Source organism: Talpa europaea, assembly GCF_964194135.1.
Source record: "Talpa europaea genome assembly, chromosome: 16".
NCBI lineage: Eukaryota > Metazoa > Chordata > Mammalia > Eulipotyphla > Talpidae > Talpa > Talpa europaea.
This window is the reverse complement of record NC_140084.1, coordinates 37,340,917-37,363,222: the sequence shown is the minus strand read 5'-3', so window position 1 is coordinate 37,363,222 and position 22,306 is coordinate 37,340,917. Positions and strand designations below refer to the sequence as shown.

The window sequence follows — 22,306 nt, the reverse complement described above, 5'->3', positions numbered from 1 at the left end:
ACCCACCCAAGCTGAGCCATCAAATGATTCTCACATTAGACAAAAAAATTAATTTTAACTCACTTTTCAATTTCTGGGGCACAGTGTACAAACTCATGGTTCCAGAACTTAAATGCTGGATTTTTAATCAGCTCAATGAAGGTAATAAGAAGACCCCAAGGATGTGGCCTATTTACAATCAACCGTTCCAAGAGAACCCTAGAGAAGAGAAAAGTTAGTGCAGAGGTGCAAAGTCATGACTACTCTCCCTTTACATAAAAGTTACATATAAGTTGTTTAAATGTAGGTATTCACTGGCTGCACAGCATGGTTAATGCAGATGGATTCTGGTATTAGAATGCCTAGGTTTTAAAGCTTCTCTTTTCCTAGAATAAATCAGATTACATGGCACACAAAGTAATCACTTAAAGAATGTATACTCTGGAAGGAAACAGTATTTGCTTAAATATTCATCACCTTTGACATAATCAACCGCATTTGAAAATAAAACACAAGAACAAAGATCTAAGTACAAGGGAGTTCACAGTAGTTTTGTATGTAGTCACACAAAAACCAGGACACTATATATAACCTAGACAAAAAACCAAGACACTATATATAACCTAGACATTAAGTGATAGCAATTTTTGATAAGTCTAAAACCTTTTCAACCCAGCAGTAATGAAGAAAATAGTTTAAGCTCTCCAACATGGCCTTTAACAGGCCTGTGCAATCAGAACTCCGATTAAAAACAGTACCACCTCAGAGAAACTCCTGATCTTGAATCAAAATGTTGGCACCTTTTCATGTAACTTTTTAATTTCAGCAATGATTTATAATTCCCTATGTGTGATTTTTGTGTGTGTCTCCATCAAAATAACTGGGCAGGAACCAGGTCCGTTTTTTCCTCAACTGTGCTCAGGCTTAACACATGTAAAAGAAGTTCAATTTACACTGAATGTACAGGGGGGAAATATCAGAAAATTCACACAAAGGGGATAAAGCACCATTTTGCAAAGCAAACCTCGCTTACCTTGTGATCTGTTCTTGGATAGCTTCTGTGTTAGCCTCTGCAAAAAGGTACAGCATGGTACAGCTAAAATAATGAGTGTGGCTGTTTGGGTACCGCAGCTGATTTGCAATTGCATTCAAGAAGAGATACCGACCTAGAAAATTAAGAAAACTCAGCTTAGGACTTGAGCTGCATGCCCAACATGACACAACAAATCACGCCAATTGGGTAGGGCTTGGGTTTCTGACATATGCCTTCAAGTCATTCTTGCTTGTTTAAACTAGCAGCTCTCAGGGACCCAAATTATTTTCATTTCTGTGGGTTTTATTTCAATATTGCCAACATTAGCATTTTTAAATAATGCATTTTAACATGTTAATAAAAAGTATTTTCTAAAAAAACGCCTCAGTTAACAGTGTCAATGTTTCACAATGTCGCCTAAGAGAAGACAGCTGGGCTCTCCTTTCTGCCTGTGTTCAGTCTGTTCCGTGTTGTATCTCCTGTAGCTTCTGGGAAGCTCCTCTACATACATTCTGTATACGAAGAGTGTGTTTAAAAAAAAAAAAAAAAGGCAAATGTTGCCTTATTGTTATGAAAATAGTTTTAACCTCACAGCCCTTCAAAGAGGATCTTGAAATGATACTGGGTTTGGCTGCCTACCCCCACTTGTTTATTACTCATGTTTGTAAGGCAATCACAATAAGGCTTCACTCCCCCAAGGCTACCCTCCTGGAGAGTTTCTACCACAGTAGGTAGTTGTGTCAAATCCCTTCTACAAATACGTACAACTCAGTATTAACTACACTTCAAATACTCACGGCAGGGCCTCGATGTTGGCCTAGAGGTTAAGTCTCAGCACTATCACTGCTAAGGCCTGAATCTGATTCTCAGCCAGGAAGCTGACCCACATGGCACAGCAAACCTCTCCTGTCTTGCCTGCTGCTCACCTCAGCAGTGTATTTCAGTGGATCCACCTATTCTGCTCCCCACTCTGTCTCTAGTGAATCCTCTCAAGCCCCTACACGTTTGGACTAGACCCCAGTTCTTTTACACATAAATAAATCTAAAAACAAAAAGTATATGCATACTAAAACCAGGATTATTATAGTTGGTTAGCACCTACTGAGTAAATATAGAACACCAGAAGAAATGTAGTTCAACCACACAAAAGCTTGCAAACTGCAAAAGGAGTTACATTGTGCACTTTTTGCAGAGCAGGTAGGGAGAAGTCCTATTCATTATTAATCTTTACGCACCTAGTATTTAACATTTAACATGTTGCCTAGCAAAAAGGTAGCAAAAGGCTGGGGGCAAGGCAGCTGACAACAATGAGGTATTTACTTTCGCATTAGGAAAAAAATACTGCACTCACACTGAACTATTAACTGATGTGGTAAAAATTCACTTGCATTGAAGTATTAACTGATGTGGTAAAAATTCTGACTTAATTCTTTCCTTTATGCTTCTCTATACTTTCTGTATTACGCAGTTATTATTCAATTAAAGATAACCAGCCCGACCCATAAATATATTGATAGAACATTATTGCGAGGGGCCTCCCTGGTGGCATAGGCGGCTGAGCGCAGTGCTGTGAAGCTGTCCACAGCCTCTGCAGTGCCGGTTTGATCCCTGCCGGCCTCAGAGCAACCCACATGGCAAGCAGACCTCTCCTGTCTCGCCCGCTGCTCCCCTCAGCAGTGTATTTCGTCAGTCTGCCTGTTCTGTTCCCCGCTCTGTCTCTGGTGAATCCTCTCACCTTCCCGCTCATCTGGCCTGCACCCCGGTTCTTGAATAAATAAATCTTAAAAAAAAAAAATTTATTGTGACAAAAAGACTGGGAAAATGTAGAGAACCTGACAATGAGAACTGGCTGGCTTCACTCACCTTCAGTGTCCAAGTCCACAGCCAGGTTCTGAAAGATGTCCATGTGAGCCGAGTGGGTGATCGTGCTCATTGAAGGTGTGCTGCCCTTGTTGTGAATGTGTGCGATGGCCTGAGTCCCTACATAGAGCACCAGTGCATTGATGAGCTGGAGGTTGTAACGATTACCAGGCTCATTGGATACCTAAATGAGCAAAAAAGAAAGCTCACACAGAGGATTGATTCTGGCACCAGTATTTCTAAAACCACTTTTATGCCTTCATAGAAAAACTGAACTACTCTAACATTTAAATTGTAGGAATTTGCTTGAGTTTGGAGGCTATTTAACAAATACACAGTTGCCCAAAAGTGGCTGTGTCAACACAGGAAACAGGATTTCCTCTGGGAAGCTAAAGTTTTAACAGGTAACCAGGCACAGAAGTTTATAAAGTTAAAATATACACGATCTCATTTATAAAAAAAAAAAAAAAAAGACTTAAAAGGGAAAAAGTTGTAGTTCCTTGGTATGGAAAGATAATACAATTTCAAGTCATTCTACACAACAAATTAAAACAGAATCCTTTAGGGAGTAGTGACAGGGATGACCACCAGAGGTCTAGTCTTAAAATCAGTCCATTTCCTGATTGTCTCTTCCCAGGCAATAGCTTTGTGTCACTGATAACATGAACTAGTAAGAGAAATCAATCTCATCCAACCATTAGAAATTATAATTTTTGTTTTTAAATCAGGTTGTAAAGATTAACTCCCAAAAAGGTTACACACAACTCTATGATAAAATGTGTTTTCTATGACAGACACAGCTGAGCGTTTAAGCCAAACCAATTTAACCTGTAAGTTGCTGCGAAGATCAGACAGAAAAGTGACTGGTGATCGAGTTTTAAGATAAGAATCCAAATCCTTTTTGAATTGAGGTGGCATCACTCCAGTAAAATTGGTGAGAATCCGGGGTGCAATGTTAATTTCACTCAACATATCCACCTGCCAGAGAAATGCAAGAGTCACAACTAGAAACATCCATAGGAGTTACCAAAGTGGTATCTATGGTACAAAGTAGATTGTTTCCCTAAAACACATTACAAATGTCTTAAAATAGAGCTGTCACTCTTCAATAATAGCCAGAAGAATCTATATACAAAATGATAGGAATGTTTCATTCTATAAATACTTTACCTTTCTAAAATAAAGCAGGACAGGTCTTTTGTGGAACGATCTAGTACATATAGCACTATTTTTTCCTGCACTTGGATTTCAAAATATGAGTACAGAATGAGATTCCTCACCAAGAGTCCTAATCTCTGAAGAGAAGACCCAGCAGAACAAGACTACTAAAGTCACACTAACTACTTTAAAGAAAAACAAAACCAAAAAAATGGAGAAAAGTAGTACATATAAATTTACAGTAGCCATGCCAGGCTGGTATGATTTTAAGCCATTACTCCCCTTTGGCAATTTAGAACAACACACAAGCATTCACATAATGAAAATAGGCATTACAAAAGTCTGTCTATTTTGCAATTCTTTGCCATACCAGCAAATGATGGCTCAACATATTTAGATTACACTACTGTAAATACAGCTAAACTTAATAACAAAATTAACTTAAAATAATAGCTACATAAATACTGAGAATCCATATTCAGCAGTAATATACCCCATTATCAGACTTAATATCATGATTACTTCTCCCAAAGAGCACCTTACCCAACAAATAACTTGTGTATGTGTATGTTGGGGGGAAAGGAGTTAAATAGTCCATTTACCAGACAAGGGCTTAAATGTTAGGATATAACTTTCTTTTCCTTGAACTGTTTGAAACTTTACCTTCAGATTAGGAGTGAATGGGTCTGGGAGCCTCATATTTCTTGGAAAGGCACTCAGGATCAGATTTCTTAGCTGGATACAATTAGGTGGGATCACATCACAGAATCCATAATGGTAATCACAAAGGAACTCAGGGAAATCATGCAAAAGAACCAACAGCACTCTTAAAGTGCCCTATTTAAAAAAGAAAAAAAAAGGTAGTTCTACATAAAGAAAATGGGAATAATGTTTTCACAATTACAAATTTAACTCAAGGAGCAAAAGTTTATTTTAACAACAAATTTATAGGCTTTAATCAACACTAACAATGACTTATCAAAATATTTATATCTGGAAATCAGGAAAAGCTAAGTGTCAGGAATTTTTTTTTAAAGATTTATTTATGCATACAAGAACTGGGGTACAGGCCAGAGGTGTTGGGGGTGAGAGGATTCACCAGAGACAGAGTGGGGAACAGAACAGGTGGACTGACTGAAATACACTGCTGAGGGGAGCAGCAGGCGAGACAGGAGAGGTCTGCTGCGACATGTGGGTAGCTCCCTGGCCGGGGCTCGAACTCATGCTGCAGTGACTGTGAATAGCTTCATAGGTTGTCTTAACTCCCTGCGCCACTAGGGAAGCCCCTAAGTGTCAGGATTTTATAGCCTTAAATGCATATATGCTAGATTAGGCGGGATTAAAAAAATTAAAAAACAATGATATAAGCATCTATCTTCAGAAGTTAGAAAAACAGCTAATGAAAACCAACGAAAGAAAATGTAATTGAAAAACACTGAAGGGAGAGGGAACCAAAGCTACTAGTTCTTTTATATGATTAATAAAATGATTCAAAATATTGACAGGTCCCACCAAAATCCATGAAAACACAAATTTATCAAAATCAGGAATGAAAAAGGGCCATCATTACAGTCTACAGATATGAAAGTTTAAGAAAATCAACAATTTTATGGTAATAAATTTGGTAATTCAAATAAAGCATACAAATCACATGAAAACACAACAAATCCCAAACAAAAAAATCCGAAGTCCTTTATTTCAAAGAAGCTAAATATATTGTTAAAACGCTTTAAACAAAGAAGCTCCAGACCTAGAGGATTCTATTGACAAAACCTTATTTAAGGAAAAACTAACCTGATCTTCACAATCTTAAGAAAGTACATTTTCCAATTCTTTTAAGTGAGACTAACATAAAAAAAATCTCTCATGAACACAAATACAAAAATTCTAAATACAAGAAATAGGAATCAGTTATATTATCATGACGAAACCATAATATTAACAGGAAAAAAATACATGTTGAGCTCAAAAAATGTTTTGATAAAATTCAATAATAGAATTTCCTAAGCCAGGTAATTATATCCACAATTAGGGAAAAAAACCCTAACTATTGATTTACAAAAGCATCATACTTAATAGTGAATTACTGAAAGCTTCACCCAAGACCATGAATGAGACAAGCATGCCATTATTACTATCTTCTATCCAATATTATCCTGGAGTTACTGGCCAGTGCAATAGGCAAGAAAAAACAAAAAACCTACAGCTACGTGTAGATGAAAAATGACTGCATAAAGAATACCTCTTTTCTGCCCCAAATATAAAGAAAAACCCTCAGAAAAAGTAAATTTAGCAAGGTGCCTGGATACAAAGACAACATGCAAAAATCAGTTTTATTTCAAAACAACAACAAATATCTAGGAATAAGCCTAAGGAAAGATGCTCAAAACCGCTCCAAAAATTACAAAGCATTGCAGAATTAAAATAAATGGAAATATATATGTTTGTGTATTGAAAGGTCATTAAGATGTCCATTTGTCTATGCTGATCTACAGATTCACTTCAATCTCAGTCTAAATCCCAGCAAGTTTTTAAAACCTAAGCTGAACGCAAAGTTTTTACGGGACAGCAAATGACCAAGACTAGCCAAAATAATGTTAAAAGAGCAAAACTGAAGAGGACTTATAGTCCTCTACCTAATTAATCAAGCTTTCTAATTCTTACAACCAAGACAGCATGATACACTGGCCTAAGAATAAGAATATACAGATCAACTAAAGAGGTACCCATATACATAATGTCAATAATTTTAACATAGGTGGCAAATCCGATCAGTGGGGAATAAAATGCTGCTGAAAAGTCTTATTTTCATTGGGGAAAGGGCTAGGAAATAAACCTCACTATACACAAAAAATTGAAAGAGACCATAGATTTAAATGTAAGTCAGAAATATAAAGCTTTCTGAATAGAAGGCAAGCCACATGTAAAATACAATGCAACTTAGGACTGGTAAAGATTTCTTATGTAAGACACACATATTTTGACATTTTAAGGCTTCCTCCAGACACCTTACTTTAAATGAGTGAAAAAGGACAAGCCACAAGAGTGGGAGATGTTTGAATGTATGTATCAAAAGTGGGTCAAGGGCCTCCCCAGTGGCGCAGCGGTTGAGCGCTGGGTTGTGAAGTTGCCTGCAGCCTCTGCAGCGCCAGTTTGATCCCAGGCTGCTCCCCGGCCACCGGAGGAGGGTCCCACATGGCGCGCAGGCCTCTCCTGCCGCCCGCTGCTCCCCGCAGCAGTGTACTTGGGTCCTTCTGCCTGCTCTGCTCTGGCTCTGGTGAATTCTCTCACCCTCCCGCACTTCTGACTGTACCCAGTGCTTGTATAAATAAATAAATAAAACTTTAAATTAAAAAAAAAAAAAAGTGGGTCAATATCCAGAATATGCAAAGAATTCTAGTGAAATAAGAAAAACTCAGACAACCTTATAGAAACGAGCAAAAGACTCATTCAGTCTTTTACTGGTCTACACATTAAAGTCTCATTAAGGCAGCCTCCCTGGTGTAAAAGGGATTAAATTTCTCAGCACTATGAAGCAATGAGCTGTCAGTGAAGCTAGAATTCAATCCTGAGCCAGGGAGCAACCCACATGGCACAATAGGCCTCTCCTGTCTCGCCTGCTGCTCCTCTCAGTAGTATATTTCAGTCAATCCACCTGCTCTGCTCTCCTCTCATCCTCCCTGCACCTGTGGCCTACACCCCAGTTCTTATATGCAAAAATAAGTAAAAAAGAAACCACCAAAGAAAATCAAGGAAATGCAAATTAAATCTATACTGAGATCCAAATACACAATTGCCAAAATGGCTAAAATGAAAAACTGACTATACCATATATTGGCAAGAATGTGGAAAATTAGTAAATCTCACATACTACTGAAAGAGTTAACTGGCACAACATTTTGCAGAACTTGTATTATGCACTAAGTTGAACACAGAAATATTCTATGATCTGATTACTGGCTACACAAGTTCCTCTGACTTCAGCGAATATCTATTTTAAAAGCTTAATAAAATCAAGTAATAGTCATATATTCCCAGTTGAAAGTGTTTTTTAAAGTGTTTTACAAGTTTCAAGTATTTTAATTTATATATCCAAATTAATTACCTTATAGAGGATTTGCATTGGTTTGGTGAGTTCCACATTTCTAAGGAAAGGCGCTAAGTATTTGAATAAATCAATCAGTAGCTGTGCATACATAGGCCATCCCTGAAAGAAATACGTATGAGTCATAATTATACTCAGCTGCTGTTATGCCACCAAAACTAAGTTGCCCAACAGTGACACTGTGACTTGATTACTGTCTTCTTCACACTAATTTAACTAGAGAATACTGGCTTAAGTAGCTCTCTTAAAAATGGATAGCTATTAAAAAGGGGGAAGTATAATCATGGAGAAAGTGAAACACAAATGATATGTGAAACAAATTGGCTCCAAAAATTCCAAGATGTACAGATTCTTGTGCCTGTAGCAAAATTTAAAGAGGGGATGGAAGAAATTGAAGAAATTTCAGAGAGAATACAAAAACAGCCAGTGAAATTGACTAGAGATTTGTTTTCTTAACTCCCTCTTAATTATGGATCTTTTCCCACTCCCAACTCCTGGCAAATAACCTTATCTAGTTTATAACACAAATCCTTTATTTTCAGTCAGATCTGGCTTACTTGCCACCCCCCAGTAACACTATGTTCATTCTTGAGTAACTTTATTCAATAGATTGTTCTTTCCTCACTTCTCCATCAAACAAAACCAACTCTCTATTTAAAGATTATTTCCCTTTCTTTTTTGCCAAGCACATTTCCTTCTGATCTGAAGGGCCAAACAAGGATACTTCTACAGTACTCACTGATCATTTAATTGCAACATGGGAAAGAAATTTCTCATGTTAACTGTGTTTATTCCCAACTAAACTAAAAACTCTTTATTAGAACCTGATCTCCATTTCTTCAAACACAGTAGAGACCAGTGGTCCTCAACCTTTAATGTGAAAACCCGTAGTGCATTTAGAGTGAGAACCTATAAAAACGGCAGATTCTAGAGCTCCATTACCCAGAATTTTACATACATGCTTCAGGGTTCTGACTTTTTGAAAAAAGTCATTAAGAGGCTGACACAGGTAGCTCACAACATACTTGGAAAAACAATACCCAAATCACTGAAGAATTCAGGCAGAGGCAGTCAAGTACTTGTTAGGCCTCTCCCTCTGATTTGACTCAACATTATAAAGAATTCCCAAGTAAGCCTGGAAGAAGTACTGAATGACTAGGAGAAATTTATAAGCAGTGCTAACAAGCCCCAGGAAGTTAGAATCTTCATCTGTAGGAGATAAACTGCAGCCACACCTTCTGCTGTGGCGTATGTGCCAGCATTCTTGCAATAAATATCCGATGGGAGATCAGTTCAAGCCAGGCATACACGAAGCCAGGAGCTTTGGTAGGCCTCAAGATATGGAATGTATTGCTGAAAGAAGAAAACCTTAGGTCAGAAGCACAGTCCAACTTAAATACGGTGAACACACAAGTAGACAACATGTAAATCCACATGCCTCAAAATCTATTAAGAGTTCTACTTCTCAAATTTTACTACACTACAGAGCAATCCTTGGCAGGAGACCTTTTTTAAGTTAAAAAAAATACTCACCAGAAGGCTGTGAGTGTCTGGAAATTAATAGTTTCCAATACATGTTCAGGTGCATTGAGTTCCAGGAGCAGCATTATAAATATTCGATGATAGGGAAGCTGTTGAAATTCACTTTGCCGAACATCATGATCCTGTAGGAGAACTCCCACCACTATACCAAGGACCTACAGAACACACACTAGAGTTTGTAAGTCATGAAGATAACTTACTATTCTCTAATAATGTTTTTCTCCTTATTCTTAAAACTCTTGTTAAAGGATAAATATTACTTGAATACAAAATTACATGCTCTCAGCCAATGGAGCCATACACTGGTTTGATTTGGCTGCAGTTTTGGTTTAGTTCTATGCATTTCGATATCTTGTACCAGACATGTATCCTTTCTAAAGGTGTCCACAGTTTTTCTAAAGCTCTAGAAATCAGCATAGAACATAATTTTATCAAATTAATTTATCATATTAAAACGAACTAATTTTTCTGATCTGACATGACACTGACGAGACAATGTACTTCTCCAGGCATTTAGGAGATGGGGATCAGGGAAGCTATGAGGCTACAAAGAAACATCCTATACAACATTTAATATTCCCACTGAAAAGGGGGTGAGGTGGGGTGTGGTAGCCCATTTGTAATTATTCAATACCATCTTGCACAATTTTATTATTCAAATTTCTAGAAAGTTTTCTGTATAAATTTTTAAAAAACCTGTACTTTGTTCCCTTTCAGAAAATCACAACAAGGACCACAATTTCACTCACTGGATTTGAGTTGCCAATCTATTTGTTATCAGTGGATATTTCTAACCATCCCCGTCACAGTGATTCTGTGTAGAGGGCAAGTTTTCACAACACCTAAACATCTTCTAGTGTAGTCATTACCAAACATTAACATGTTGAAATACATTACGGGTTTTTCCCCCTTCTTTAAACTATTCTTAAAATTCAGTAATTATCTTTACATGTTATCACTGAATTAATCTCAGGGCAAAAAGAAGATATTGTAAAATGTTTTGGAGAACTGGCCGGTCCTGTAGGGTTGATTACTATTGTAGACTAAGGCAAAAAAGTTTTTCAAAAAAGGTTTTCAGACCTTGTTCAGCAGATTAATCTTAGTGACAGTGTTTGTGGCCTCCCCTGAGTGCTTCACTAGAAGTGCAATTAGTCGGACAAAGGCATCCAGGTTGTGATAGCACTTTGCTCGGATCATGGTGGGATTAGCAGCAGGATTGTGTTGCTGCTCTGCCTGAGCACGGTAACTGATTTCAACACACATTTCAGTGCACAGACGAAAGAACCTTGTTATGAGATCATCTGTCTTCAGGATTCCTTGCTGGTGCATCTATCACGGAAACAAGAGCATAAAACACTTTAAGATAATACACACGAACAAACATTTAATTTTCATGTTTAAGAGGTATTCTTATTCCTTATGTCATGTTTCTAATTCTTATTTTGTTAAAAAAAAAAAAGCCATGAAAATTACTTTCTTTCCCATTAACAACCCATCACAGATCCTCTAGTTTTTACTTTAACCCATGAAGTCATATTAAGCTACTATTATCAATGTATAACCCCAAGGTTAAATTACACAAAAGTTTTATTTTCTCACAGAATTTATGATAATTTTCTCCAACCAACTTAACCAATTACAAAGTTGTGAAACTCCATGACACAAGAAAAAGCAAATTGTAATTTCTACAATAAATAGGTAACAAATGAAAATATCCACAGATCATATCCAGCAATTTTAATATAAGTTAAAGTGGAAAGGGCAAGATATAAGATAAAGTGCATGTTTTATGACAGGATCTGGAAGTGCAGCAGAACAGAAAGCTTTGGCAAGCACAAGAAAGAAAAAAGAAGACAGTGGGAAGAGCACAAAGGCTGTGGAGGGAAAAGAGGTCAGTGCTTAATATTAAAGAAACCAAGTCCAGAATGGAAACTTGGAAATTTTTAAATGATTTAACTTTGCCTTAATAAGCAATAAAACAGATGAATTTGTGCCCTACCAAAAGAAGGAAGGTTAGCAAAGAGACTCTTGTACATTGAAATCTAAGAAACAGAGCGTGGGTTGTGAAGAGAGGAAATAAAGATAGACTGCTGGGATCAACTGGTAGCATGAAGAAGAAAAACAATTCTTAAAAGGATGCAGAGCAGAACAGAAAGTATCATATATTATCTTTTTAAACTGTGGGGAAAAGGAGAGCAAATAAGCCAGCAGGAAGAGCTAAGACAGGTGCCACATCCATACCCATGAAATATCTATAGCAGACACTGATTCAATTGATTCAAAATTCTTTCATCCAAATCAGAAATCAAACCATAAACATCTAACATCTTTTTAATAGGGCATGTTTTATAATTCCTGTGACTCTTGGGAGGGAAATTTACTTAGTATGATTTACTAAGTAGCATTTATCTTGAAATGTTAATCTAACAACTTCTGTAATTCAAATCAGCTGTTCCACATTCAATTGTCATTTTTAAAAAAAAATCTAATTTGTAATCTTTCTTTGGTGGTGCACCTAACTTTGATCTGTTTGAAAAAATATAATGGTCAATCTGCAAAAATACTTAGCTATCACTCCCTGAACAAACATTTCACCTGTTCAACTAAAGGAATTCTAAGGTCAGTTCAAGAAATACTCCTCTTACAGACAATGTGATTGGGATATACTGACAACGCAGTCGTAATTTCTCAGTGGCAGAAAATCGTCAGTGATGATCAATAACAAATACCAGATGATACTATGGCTTTTCCTCCTACATTTTTTCCGCTTATCCAGTTCACAAGTATTCGCAAGTATTAAATCACTTCTTAACACTTTGTAAGTCAAATTTAGATGAACTAGAATGAACATAAATACTAGTAACTATTTTCCAAAAGAGGCTGCTATTTTGGGTAAAGAACTTCTACTGTTTATGTTTTATACACGTGCTATGAGATTTTCCTTAAATAGCTCATAATCCCACCACCAATTATCAAGCTAGTAATATTACTATACATATTATCTAGCAATTTCATTATTCATTATCTGACCTGAACCCATTGTACTTTGTAGCTGTGACAATTGAAATGGGATAAATAGAAGTAAAGAGGATGGGGAAATGTTGATTTTATTGCTTAATGACCAACGATGAGGAAACAACCAAGTTAGAATTTAACAGCGTAATGATGATGATATTTTTGGTTTACATGAGTATGGAGGTAACTCTCTGATCACAGATACATAATACTGAGTTTTAATATTGGAGGCATCACACCCTACTTATGTTGAATAAAAAGCACCTTTCTTTCCAAAAGCTCTACCTGTCCAACAAACGCAGAGAAAGCTTTGGTACTGTCACGGCCAGCAGCTGCTGAATGGTAGAGATTCACCCATTCCCTCAGAAGATATTCTGCCTTCTCCCTCAGGCCTGGAGGATCATCATACTCTGAGGCTTGAGAAATCCCAGAATGCATCATGAAGTTAGGGCCTCCATGAGCACGATCAATCATTGCTTCATAGTTGGATCGCACTACTTCCATCAGCTGGGGCAATCTAGTACAATAAATCCAGAGTGAAAACCAGTCTACACATGGTGGTGATTTCACAGATTATACAACTGGACAGTTGCGCTTATTTTAACATACTATAAGTGTGATAACCAATATCACTTCAGTATTTAAGTAGTTATCCTTAGTCTCTTCTTCTGCGTACTTAAGAGGGCACAAAACATGCCTCAGTTAAATCACTTCTTGACAAAAAACTGGTGTCAGCTGAAATGGGAGCTGATGTTCACATTTTAAAATATTCACTGTGTGTCTTAAGATATTATTTTCATTTTACATAAAGAAAAAGTTTATGGAAAGAGGTAAGCAAGTCAATTTGCCTAAAATCCTAGATATTTTATATGTTAGAATCATGGCTTCAGAGCACAGGATGTCCTTGACACCAGGTCTAGACTATACATACTGCTCTACACCAAGGAAGGCCTGGTGGTGAGTTAAACTTTCATACTTCAGGGGACACTATCAGGCCTCACTAAAATTCCTCATGTTACTGGTAAAGCAGTTATTAACAGGACTTCTTAATAAGTCTGTATTCACTCCTTAAGCTCTCTCTTTGACTGCTAAAAACACATAGGGATCATGAAATATTTCATTCTCACCCTTCTGGAGCATTGCCTCTGGAATGAGCATTAATCCTCATTAGAGTTTCAATGGTATGGAACAGATCTGCCTCAGTAACGTGGGCAACAGTCCTTTCATCCACCAGCAGGATTTTTACTAACTGCATAGCAAATGCCACAGCCATGTAGTTTAATCCATTCTCCATTGACTGGCAACATAAAAAGCACCAATAAGAAAGATTACATTTAGAGCAAACACACTTCCAAACTACCAGAGCTCCTTTTTCGACTTCAGTAAGTTCCTTCATACCTGAGCTAGGTGAAGGTCATATTGTTGCATATTAACCAAATGATTGCGAATTAGCAAATCCACAGCCTCCACATTATATTTATATTCATCCCGGCATTCAATTAGGCACCTAGGAAAAAATCAGTATTTATTCAAATAAGTCTAATCAACCACTGGTTATCCATCAGTTAAAATAAAAAAAGTCCTTTTTATTTAATGTTAAGTTTGATACCATTTAGAACAAAATGCCTTGAAAACCAACTGCAAATCAGTTCCCAGTGACAACCCAATGTTAAAACTCAAGCTTTGCTATCAAAGACTAGAAAACAAAGTTTTGTCTTCATTTAAGACATTATCTGTATTATGAGCACCACTTGTTTGAAATCACTGAAATTTTTTAAAACAAATTATCTACAATTTATTCCTCCCAAAAAGGACTGTTTTCTGACTCCATCATGGATACCAGATGGAAACATTCAGAATTCAAAGTTTTCCATTTACTTTCCAGAAAAAAAGGGAAACCTAAGGTGGCTACTGACCTTGTAATCTGTTTGTTACACCATGGAGACCCATATGCTCGGCCATCTTGAAGAGCTTTTAAAACCAAGAGGTGGCATTCCCTATAGCGCAGCAGTAGGTCAGCATCAGCACCACTTGTGGCATCTAGTAAGCCCTCCACAGCCTATAGAAGGAAGGGTGTTCAGAATGATGGAAAATAAGCTGTTCAAGCCAACTATCTAAGCCAGAAATTGAACCTTCATGCAAACCACAACATACTGTCTCAAACCTTCAATCAACAATCTCTTTACTCAGAAAAATCCTTTCACGTATCTAATAGACATACTCTGTAAGTTATATCTTGTTATTGCTCATTCTATGTTCTTCACTGTCTTAAAGTCTCCACTGTCCCTACATAAGCAAAATGTATTACCCCTCACCTTTCTACCTCACCCCATGATACAAGTACCTGGGTACCAGGATCAACCTGTCCCTCAAAATCTAAGGACTATCTAGTAAAATTTCTTAAATGTTTCCAGAAAAATTTTACCTTAATGGGTGATATTTCTAATAACCATTATTGAATTTGGTTCATATTAATTTTTTAAATCTTAAGCATAACTTAAGTAGATAACGTTACAGGTCACAGGATTAGTAAAACCTGGTTTCTTCTAAAAGTAACAAATTAAGAACTAACCTTCTGGAGCAATCCAAGAGCAGCAATAGCATCCCGAGAGTTTCGAGATAACACCACAACCTCCAAAAGACTTCTAAGAGCCTGGGCTTGAGGATTCATGGCCAAAGCTGGAGGGATGGCATGTAGGTGCTGCTCCAGTTCTGTAATGCACTTATCATAAATCTGAGCTACATCATCTGTTGCCCAGGCTTGCTGTTTTACAGAGAAGGGAACAACCAAAACACATGATAAACACCACCATAAAAGGTTTTTCATTGATACACATAGCAACCGAAAAGTTTAACAACTTTCTCCCCTTCCCCCGCTCAAAACATGGAAAAGCTCTTCTATTCCTCTTCCTGAAATATTTATTCAATTTTAAAGTCATCTGGTGGGTGGCAAAAGCCAAGCATAGGGAGAGCAGCTATTTCACTTGACAGCAAAATCTGGCAAATAACAACATAATCAAGTGATCAAAAATAGTATGAAAAATAATGGGATATGGGCCTCCCCGGTGGCGCAGTGGTTGAGCGCTGGGTTGCGAAGCTGTCCGCGGCCTCTGCGGCACCGGTTCGATCCCCAGCTGCTCCCCGGCCACCGGAGGAGGGTCCCACATGGCGCGCAGACCTCTCCTGCCGCCCGCTGCTCCCCTCAGCAGTGTACTCCGGTCCTTCTGCCTGCTCTGCTCCCCGCTCTGGCTCTGGTGAATTCTCTCACCCTCCCGCGCTTCTGACTGTACCCAGTGCTTGTATAAATAAATAAATAAATCTAAAAAAATAATAAATAAATAAAAAAAAAAAGCATATCCTTAGTGTAAAAAAAAAAAAATAAAAAAAATAATGGGATAGGCTGAGAGCAGCACCACTTGTGGCATCTAAAAATCTCTATAGACCATAAGAGTAATCCAAGCCATGGAAAAACTGGTACTCAGTCCAACTTGCAAAGCTGACAGGGTAAGAACACAGCATCATTGTTGTAATATGCCTATCCAGATACACTATCTGAATCTAGTCATGTGAACGTACTGGACAAAACCAAATTAAGCCACTAGGGAAAAGCTGGTCTATAAACTTTAAAATGTCATGGTTATGAAAGAGGACAAAAAATTGGGGAGTCATATCAGAGTGAAATGAGGTAAATTTAAAAAATACAACTAGGTGCCTCCCTGGTGGCACAAGGGGTTACATGCCAGCACTATGAAGCTATCCACAGCCTCTGCAGCACTAGTTCGATCCCTGGCCAGGGAGCTACCCACATGGCACAGCAGACCTCTCCTGACTCGCCCCCTGCTCCCCTCAGCAGTGTATTTCAGTAAATCCGCCTGTTCTGCTCCCTGCTCTCTCTCTGGTGAATCCTCTTACCACTGCACCTCTGGCCTGTGCCCCAGATCTTGTATGCATAAATAAATATATCTTAAAAAAAAAAATAGATACAACTAAATGAAACATGATTTTGAAACACATCTGCATTTACAATAAAAAAGACAATTTTGATATACTTCAAAAAACTACTCTAGGGATTAGACAGTATTAATGTATCAGTGTTAATATCTTGATTTCCATGGTTGTATTGTAGTCACATAGGAAAATGAAAGGCTTTGTAGGAAACAGAGCAAAGTGATTCAATGTAGACATTAGGGTCAACAAAGGTTCAAATGGTTGGGGGAAATTCTCATCTATACATTTTCAACTCTTTTATAAATAAATGTTTTAAATTTTGTAAGATCTTTTTACAGAGTAAAGAGGTAAGCTATAAAGTCACCAAGTAAATCCCTCTTATTAGACCAAATATGATAATTAAACCAACATCATGGATTTAAAAATAAAATAAATCCCCTGTAGGCCATGCTGATCTGATATAAAAAATACCTCGCTCAACTGTGATTAAGTTTTCCCCCCCTAACTTAAGCTCCCAGAAAGCAAATGATAAACTGACACAACAGTATTTTTTTGTATTTTACCTTCATGGGTTGAGCTAAAAATCCTGTGGGTTGACTTAAATCATTTGTAGGCAAGAAGCCAGGCACATTACGTGCAAACTCTTCATAAACAGCCAGCTGCTTTGGGTCTACACCACCAACCTGGGAAGAAAAAAACCTTTTTTGACAGGATGCCCTTCACAAAGGAAGAATTTTTTTGAAAGTGAAAAGTCTGCGAAGGGACACAGGAGTAACACAACATATACAGCAAACTGAGTATGCATGTGTGCTGCAATTCAGAGGCCTTCCCATTGCCCTGAATCCTGACAATCACCCTGACAAATTCATGAAGAAATTTTCCACTGGAAAATTCTGCAGATAAATTTTTCCTCAGACCAGGTAAAAAATTATTTCTCACCAATAAGCAAGTAGCAATAAAAACACAAGTACCAGGGATCTCCCTCCCTAGTGGTACAAGGGGTTAAGTCTCAGCACTATGAAGCTATCTGCAGTCACTGCAGCACGAGTTCAATCCCTGGTCAGGGAGCTGACCCACATGGCTCAGCAGACCTCTCCTGTCTCACCCGCTGCTCCCCTCGGCAGTGTATTTCAGTCAAATCCGCCTGTTCTGTTCCCCTGCACCTCTGTCCTACACCCCAGCTCTTGTATGCATAAATAAGTAAAATAAATCTTGGGGGGAAAAAACCTCAAACACAAGTATCAGAAGAAAGATCAAATGGGGAAACAGTAACTAACTGGCACATAAATTCTTTGTAATGGTGCTTCAACAATGGGGGGGAATCATGGGTTGGTAGGACTGCCTATTTCTATGACTACTAAACGGAGTCTTTAGATAAAAAGTCATGAAGAGAAGATAGCTCTGCCATCCTAGATCTGTAAGGTGTTTAAACAAAAAGAACATGAAGGAAAAACAAGGCAGGGAGAGACAGGAGTCCCCCAATTCTCACTTTCAGTCTTATTTGCTCTGGCATCCGCTCAGCTTGATATGTTAACACAACAGGATCACAGTATCTGCGCCCTTCTTGTCTAGCATGTTTTCTCAGCTCAAATTCCTGCAAGCAAAAAAAAGTAACTGAGGTTCATGTTATGAGGCACTTTCTTAAACGGGAAAAAAAATACCTAAAAGACAAATGCTAAACACTTACAGTTGCTAATCTCTTGTCCATCTCAGGGCCTGCTTTTTCTACTGCAGTCTTCTGAATAAAACAACAAGCTAATTCACAATTGTCCTGAGCTAACTGAGCAGCTGCCTGATCCATCATTTCCCTTTGTTGTGGAGATGCAGTCTATTCAAAGGGGAGAGACAGAAAGGAAAACATTTGAAGTTTTCTTTGAATAAATAAGACAAAAAACATAGGATAACAGGGAATGCAGTGCTTAGACAAATGACTTTTTAAAGTTCTGGCTCTATTTATGATTCATAGCTATAAGCTCGAAATAGTCTAATGACTTCATCTATAACATGAAAATACCAGTCACCATCAACATTTCAACAGTTGTTGTGAAGACAGCAAACAATACAGAACAGCAAAACAGCAAACAAAGGCATTATTTATTAACTGTGACATCTAACATGCAAAAGTGAATCTGAGTTTCTTGGTGAGAGAATGTGCTTGTGTATAAATAACATTCTATTCAAGTGCTTTAACCTAAATTATTCTTGGCAAAGAGAATTGTTAGCTTATACATCTTTAAATAAAATATCACTTATTTAAACCAATTAATATCTGGGTATTTACTACTTGCCAAACACTGTGTTCAGGATACAACAGTGAGCTAATAAAATAGCATGCACCTCCTCACAAAATTTACAATCTAAGAGGAAGGAAGACATTAAACAAATATGGTTACTATCGGGGTTAAGTGACAATGTCCACTGCTACAGTTTCAGACATGCATTAGTAAGCTTTGTATTACACCAAGGAAACAATCAACTTACACGAAGGGCTGAGGCAAAACTGTTTTTGAGGTTGGTAGATATGCTCATGAGCAAAGGTTCCCTGCAAGTAATCATAGCCATCCCAGCTGTCAAGTTACGCATCATATGATGAGCTGCTATTCTCATTCGAGATTCCTCAGAATCCAGGGCAAAATCCTTCCTGACTATTTGCTCACAAGTAGTCATGGCAATCTTAATTGAACGATCCACCACAGGATGGACCAGCTCTTGGACAGCTCGTTCAATTGCCTGGCGTACACACTGCTTCAACTGTGGATGGGCCTGAAACAAGGGAATCTATGTGGGGAAAAACAAGTTAAGTCAACAGCTTGTTTAAAATGAAACAACCCAATTTCAATCAGTAACCGTACCCAGGATTATGGAATTATTACAAGGTTAACTACCAATTTCCACTTTCAAATAATCAATGAAAAGCTTAGGAAGCAAGATCAGCTACAAAATACCTAGTGATACATAACGTCTTTCATGTAAAATTTCTTTTTAATTTTAATGGGCAAATTGTTCATTACAAGTTACATTACCTGCTTAAAGATACACTACTAGATTAGATAAAATTTGTGGCTCAAGTATTCTTAAAGTAACTTCTTTAGCAGTGTGTGGAAAAGCAAAAAAGAATCAAGTATACAGAGAAAAGGCCTTCCATAAAAACTAGTATTGCTACAAATAATTCCTCAAAATATTGGGCATTTCATAGTACCCATAAAGCCTTTTGTTTCACTTTGAAGAGTTTCTCGTCTCTTGCCTCTGGTATAAACTATGTACCAATATTCACTTGTTTGTCCTCAAATTACTGAATTTGTAAGAGTTTAATCCCCTAGAGACTAAGTACCAGATCTGGGGATGGGGGGAAAGACCAAGTTAAAATAATCTTGTTAAAATTCCTTCAAGTCCTTCAAATACCAAAACTCAATTAATTAATGTTACTCTTATATTTGTGGACATTTTCAGTTTCTAAAACACAAGTACCTGAAAACTTCAAGTACCTGATCCTAAAACAAGTAAGTGTTAAACAGAAAAACACTGAAGGTAGCCAAGTTGTCACCTGGACTATACAGATACACCTTTAGGGGCAAGAAAAGGACTGATGGGATGTTATTTGGTTATGATCCTAGATAAGACTGCTTCCAAGAAACATAACTGAAAGCACTAAGTTCCACTTCAATACCTTGGCCTAAAGATTTTATAAGCACCCATGCGCCCATGCATGCGCATGCAACAAATGCTAAAGTACACACACACACACACACACACACACACACACACACACACAGAGGAATCAGCTCATTTCCAGCTATCAACAATTAACAGCCTAGTGAGCAGCTAAACTGACGCAATGAAAACAAGAAGTAAAAAGTTACGGTACACACTAAGGATCTCCAGATTTAATTTGTACTATCATGGGTTGTGGATATGAGGAATTAATATAAATGATATCTATCACATCGTTGCAGAGAAGGGAAAAAACTCTCAGTTGTATAGCAAGTCCTTGAAAACTGTTTTTTGGTACAATACACGAAAAACTTCAATCATGGCTGGAGCCATTATATCTTGACTCACTTAAATTGGCAGTTTCCTAGAACCTATCATGAAAGTTAAGTGAGAACTTAGTTAACTACACAGCAGTTCCCAAACCCTCCATCCTCTGCAACAGAAAGTTTTCAACTTAGGAATCCAGAGCAAAAGGGAAAAGAAGGTGATCAGTCTACTTCGTGACAAAGCAGGTAATGGGAAATAGGGAAGTGTTTACTTACTGTTGGGTTTAGAGTAATGTGTGGTGCCAGGCCTGCAAGGGAATAGACATTGATGTCATGGTAGCTGTACTGTGGCTGTGGTGGAACCGTGGCTGTACAGGTGGTACTGGTAGCTGGTGTTGTAGAAGTTGCTAAATGTGAAGAGATTAAAGCAGCAGCTGATAAAAAAAAAAAAATCAAAGGAGGGGCCATGCCACATTAGCAGGCCAAAACCTTATTAGATCATGCTTTATCACGGATGTCTAATTTCAACCTAGGCTGTTCCCTGGTTCCACCATGGGATTCTTAGATCCTGAGGATTAAGAGGAAAAGAACAGCTTGTCTATTCTAACCACAACTCCTAATCATTCAAAATCCTTGCAGTATCCTCCCCACATTTCCCATCCTGTTGAACAATAAGTAATAACCCACTCACCCTTAGCAGTTCTAGCTAGTCTGGTTTCCCCAGATTTGAGGAACAAGAGGTCATCATTCCATGCAATTCTTAAGCCATCAAATAATGCAAAAGACAAGCTGGCTTAATCAGGTTGTGAAGGACTAATTAATGACATTAATATCATGAATTACTCTGTACAGATTCTAGCAAGGTGAGACAATGCCTCCATATCCCTGATTTTTCCTTAAGAATTCAAATCTGCAAAGTTTCAGCACCACATATGTTGGACCAAAAAAACTTGCTATACGCATGGAGATTACCATTTAAGAGAACACTCTGGTAAGAAGAGAACTAATTATCATACTTACTTGTGGTGGTGATGGGAGGGAGTTCTTCTGGCTGCTTGACATCTTTCTTTGGAGCAGAGAGCTGCTCATCTAAATTCTTTAGGCGATCTTTATCCTTTAGGAGGTTTCCAGGTTTCAGTTCATTGATATCTAATGCAAGGTTCTTGCAGAGGACTTCAATCTCAAACTTCAAGTTTAACTGCATAATTTCAATATTTGATTAGAATTTTAAAAATAAAAATTTAGCTTTATTCATAATATACACTACTCAGAAAAAGAGAGTATTTGGGGAGAAGTACTATAAAATTTCATAATGTGAAAGTAGAGAATATTCTAAAGGATGAGGAAGGATAACAAATTTACCTTCAAGTCATGTTCTTGATGTAGCTCAGCTAATACATTCATAATTGCCATTGTCCAGGGGTTGGGTGGCCTAAAAACCTAAAGAAAAACTATTAAGTTAAACTTCAGTCTTCAACTTGTATTGTTCAAAAACAGTTCAAAACTTTAAGCTTTACATTTTTACTTCTATTTTTTAACACACTTAAGCACTTATACATATATGGCTGTAACAAAACTCCTAGTATCCCTATCTATATATATATATAGGAAGAAAAACATCCAAACTCAAAACCACGCATTACAATCAGTTCCATAAACCTATTCTGATTCTCAAGATGAAAATTAAAG

The 22,306-nt window shown here is 37.6% G+C and overlaps 1 protein-coding gene across 5 annotated transcripts in view; it reads right to left on the bottom strand.

Annotated features, from left to right (window-relative positions):
• CNOT1 (CCR4-NOT transcription complex subunit 1) overlaps positions 1-22,306 on the bottom strand; it is a gene marked incomplete at both ends in the record, with an annotated part of 68,488 nt that overhangs the window by 165 nt on the left and 46,017 nt on the right. For 3 of the 5 annotated variants that reach the window (XM_084256661.1, XM_084256662.1, XM_084256663.1), the window contains 21 exons: positions 64-198; positions 1,013-1,145; positions 2,876-3,056; positions 3,701-3,850; positions 4,694-4,867; positions 8,136-8,237; positions 9,371-9,488; positions 9,669-9,832; positions 10,758-11,006; positions 12,978-13,209; positions 13,820-13,989; positions 14,091-14,199; positions 14,609-14,751; positions 15,265-15,456; positions 17,204-17,323; positions 18,130-18,234; positions 18,328-18,468; positions 19,122-19,418; positions 20,894-21,024; positions 21,638-21,815; positions 21,980-22,057. In XM_084256661.1, coding sequence (XP_084112787.1) covers positions 64-198; positions 1,013-1,145; positions 2,876-3,056; positions 3,701-3,850; positions 4,694-4,867; positions 8,136-8,237; positions 9,371-9,488; positions 9,669-9,832; positions 10,758-11,006; positions 12,978-13,209; positions 13,820-13,989; positions 14,091-14,199; positions 14,609-14,751; positions 15,265-15,456; positions 17,204-17,323; positions 18,130-18,234; positions 18,328-18,468; positions 19,122-19,418; positions 20,894-21,024; positions 21,638-21,815; positions 21,980-22,057 — 3,302 coding nt within the window. Of the gene's footprint in view, positions 1-63; positions 199-1,012; positions 1,146-2,875; positions 3,057-3,700; positions 3,851-4,693; positions 4,868-8,135; positions 8,238-9,370; positions 9,489-9,668; positions 9,833-10,757; positions 11,007-12,956; positions 13,210-13,819; positions 13,990-14,090; positions 14,200-14,608; positions 14,752-15,264; positions 15,457-17,203; positions 17,324-18,129; positions 18,235-18,327; positions 18,469-19,121; positions 19,419-20,893; positions 21,025-21,637; positions 21,816-21,979; positions 22,058-22,306 lie in introns of all 5 variants that reach the window. The other 2 variants (XM_084256660.1, XM_084256664.1) reach the window with 2 other exon arrangements.